Genomic DNA, 3,453 nt, shown 5'->3' with positions numbered 1-3,453 from the left:
CATTGTGATTTACAAGGGATATTAACTAATATTAAGTAATATTATTACTTGGTTACATTTTGCAATTGATCCGCGGTACACATACGTGCCGAACCGTGGGGGGCGATCCGTTACACCCCTACACAGCTACCTATATTTTCCTTACCGGGTCAACGGTTACAGGCTGACTCGGCCCCGCTTCTTCTGTATCCTCTCTATCCTCTGTATCTGTACCCTGCTCCCGCTCCTCCCTGCTAGCCTCCTCTTCAACCCTAACCCTAACCCTCTGTATCTGTACCCTGCTCCCGCTCCTCCCTGCCAGCCTGCTCTTCAACCTGTTGCTGTTGCTGCTGTGGTAAACTTGAGGGTGCAGCAAACATGTCCCTAATGTTTACACATTTGGCAGCATCTGCCTCGAGTTTCTTCTTGTTTTTCTCCCTAAGTTTTTCCCAGCCTCCCTTCCGTTTTAGTGTGCTTTTGCGCTCCATCTCTCTCAGTATCTATCTAGTAACTATCCAGGCTAACTACATTTATTTTGCCGGCCGGCTCGGCCCAAAACTACCGCGAAACTGAGACGGAGGTCTGGTGCTGCGTGCGTGCGTGACCCCTGACCCCCCCTTCTCTCTGTTGATTGGGCCAGCCCAGTGTCTGTATAGAAAATTGACCAATGGGCCACTGTCCCTGATTTATGGGCCGTTCAATGGTAGCTTTCGATTTATGGGCCGTTCGATGGTAGCTTTCGGCCGGGCCGGCTGGTAAAAAAATGCCCGGTATGCCAGATGGCCAGTCCAGCCCTGGTTCACACTACTGTTCAGATTCAGGTTTATATTTGCGACTGCAAGCACACTAATTAATCAATCACTCTTCCGAACTGGGAGCCTTGAAACTTGCGCACACAGGGATGCCAAGATTGTCCTTGACCTCTAACAGAAATAAATCATAATCATATTTAAGTTCAAATTCCCCAAAAAATATTTCCAGCAATTCTTGACGTTCTTCTTCGTCTTCAATCAGTGTCAATTTAGCCTCTATTTCCTCTCTCTGTATTTTGTCCAATTGCAGAAAAGCAGGCTCCTGGACCTTCCCTTACAGCCGGTGGGCGTTCTTGTTCATCCACTCCGCTCCCAGGAGGGTGGACTTGCCACGGTCTACAAGACAAAAACAGTTTAAAGTCCTCTTACAGTGGTCCATAGAAACAGTTCTACAGCCAGTGGTGTAGTGGCACCGTTTTCATATAAGGTTATAGTAATATACAGTACTGGTGAAGAGAAACATACCGAAGTTGTCGTCTTCTGTCCTCTTTTTCTTGGCGTCTTCCTCTTGCATTGTTGCGGCATAGCTGTGGTCATTTCTTATGGCATTGCTGCCCACCACACTGTCAGACCGCTCACACTGAAGGAATAAAATGCATGGTGCAATCACAACTATTGAACTAACAAAAAACACTATTATTTACCATTCAGCATCATGCTCACCTCCTGTTCCCTCTTCCGCTTCTTGGGGACCCTGAAAACCGGCTGCAGTGACCCTTGGAGCAACGCTCTGGCCTCATCGGTCCAGTGGGCAAACCTCTGCCCGTGGCTTTGAGTGAGATAGTGACAGAATAAAAAAGTAAGCCAATGTATAACAAATGCGGTTTCGGAAGTTACATTTAAAGTGAAGTCTTACCCCTCAATCTGGAACCGTTCCATTAGAACGATGCACCACCATCTCCTCAGGCGTCCCATATCCCTCTAAAAAAATTGAGAGAAGAAATGTAAAGTCAAAATGGTTCTGTGCGCTTGGGCAATGGGTGTTTCCAGAGATATATACTATATGCTACAACAGCCAAACCGTTATGGTTTAGAATGTTAATGGTAACAGATTTAGTTTCCTCCTTGACTCTCCTCACCGTCGGAGAAGAGAAACACTGACCTCTGTGAACTGAAGTGGAGCGTCAGTGGGGAGACAGAGTGCATACTGTGAAAGGCAAAGATCTGCTTATTAGGTTATGACCATTTCAAATGAACAACATTTTCAATAGAATAGAAAGGAATTTACCATTTACCATGAAGACACCACAATCAATCCCTGCGTTTTGGCGAGGGAAACCCTGAAAGAATTGGACACAGTGTTAATAGCAATATAACAGTTATGTGGTCAAAAGGATAATAAAGACATGTGCAAGTGCATGAGATGCAGGACAAAAGTACCTTGATGTCTCTGCCATACATGGTTGCCCACTGGCCTGGGGCGATGCGATGAGCTAGATCACTGTCAAAATCCAGCATAAGAGTATTTGTGTCAGACAAATTGACTCTTAACTATATGAAAAATGCTACAATACAAGAACACCTAACAATGTCACCTATGACACATAATAAATGTCTCTTTTCCCCCAAATATAGCACCAGAACATGGTATATTAATTACTCTTGCAATATGACTTAGTGAAAGAATGACAAGAGAATTCATATTACTGGGTTTCCTTACATTCAACATACTATTGCATGCTTTAAGAAAGATGAATGTTACGATAGCCACTGAACATGGTGTAAACAAAATAACTTGAAAACAGCCTTTGAACGAGGCTTTGAACAAGGCTTCTTGGAACAAGCCGAACATTATAATTCATAGTATCCTGTTACAGACATGTTGTTTGCTAAGAAAATGTGTTATAAATTAAATTGTATTAGTTGACAACCCTGGTCAATAAGCTGTCTTACTGTATTATTAGAATACTATGAATTATGTAGATTTCCCTTATAAGCCACAGAACAGGGCTGACTATTGTCGTTATGTTACAAAACCTAAAGACGCCATGGTAACAGCTGTCGCCAAAACCATCGGGGTTTAGCGAGTCCACCAAAAGCAGCTCCTTTGCTTTAGGTTTGATGATCTGTCAACCATTTACAAAGCAGATAACATTACATGCTCTCCTAAAACAGAAGAGAAATGTACAGCACAAGTTGAGTACATTTTTACTTTGACTGTTGAGAGGATTTGGATTACACTCACACAAAGCAAATAGTGATCCGCTTTTCCTGGCTGTCGACTCCAGGCAGGGATGACGATGGCATCCTTGTGCAGGAGGTCCTTCTAGCATTTTAGAAGTTATTTTGCATTTTTTTTGGCTTGGGTGGTATCTATTTTTTAATTCCTTTTTATCGATTTCCAAATACCATGATATACATCAATACCGCCCAAGCCTATGTCAATGTCAAGCAACACAGGTCACAGGTAAAAGGAACTTACAGGAAGTCCAGCCATTGGGTCCACAGTCTTGGACTTCCACGTTGGGACTACGTACAAGTCCACAATGTGGATGTCTTTTCCCTATATTGACAGTTTTTCACAAAAAAGAAATGTTGTAATTAATTAGTGCAATATCAAGGGAAAACTGCACTACTTTTTGAAAAAGACGTTACAGGTGTTAATGAATACCGGCATACATCTGCATAATTTATGTTTTAACAAATAACAACACCTTACATG

General features: G+C 42.8%; 1 protein-coding gene across 1 annotated transcript; it reads right to left on the bottom strand.

Moving 5' to 3' along the window:
• Window positions 1–399: 399 nt before the first annotated feature.
• On the bottom strand, window positions 400–2,307 carry LOC308153286 (uncharacterized protein). Its single transcript, XM_080526377.1, has 7 exons — window positions 2,172–2,307; window positions 2,027–2,071; window positions 1,894–1,938; window positions 1,648–1,712; window positions 1,455–1,560; window positions 1,257–1,371; window positions 400–1,127 (listed from the first exon to the last, which is right to left on the bottom strand). The coding sequence occupies exons 1-7, from the start codon at window positions 2,247–2,249 to the stop codon at window positions 1,066–1,068; spliced, it is 516 nt and encodes a 171-aa protein (XP_080382503.1). The 5' UTR covers window positions 2,250–2,307; the 3' UTR covers window positions 400–1,065.
• Between the last annotated feature and the right edge of the window lie 1,146 nt (window positions 2,308–3,453).

Source organism: Nansenia antarctica, assembly GCF_963989245.1.
Source record: "Nansenia antarctica genome assembly, chromosome: 3".
NCBI classification, from domain to species: domain Eukaryota; kingdom Metazoa; phylum Chordata; class Actinopteri; order Argentiniformes; family Microstomatidae; genus Nansenia; species Nansenia antarctica.
Note: the sequence above shows the minus strand (reverse complement) of the source record. Positions and strands in the feature narration are given on the sequence as shown.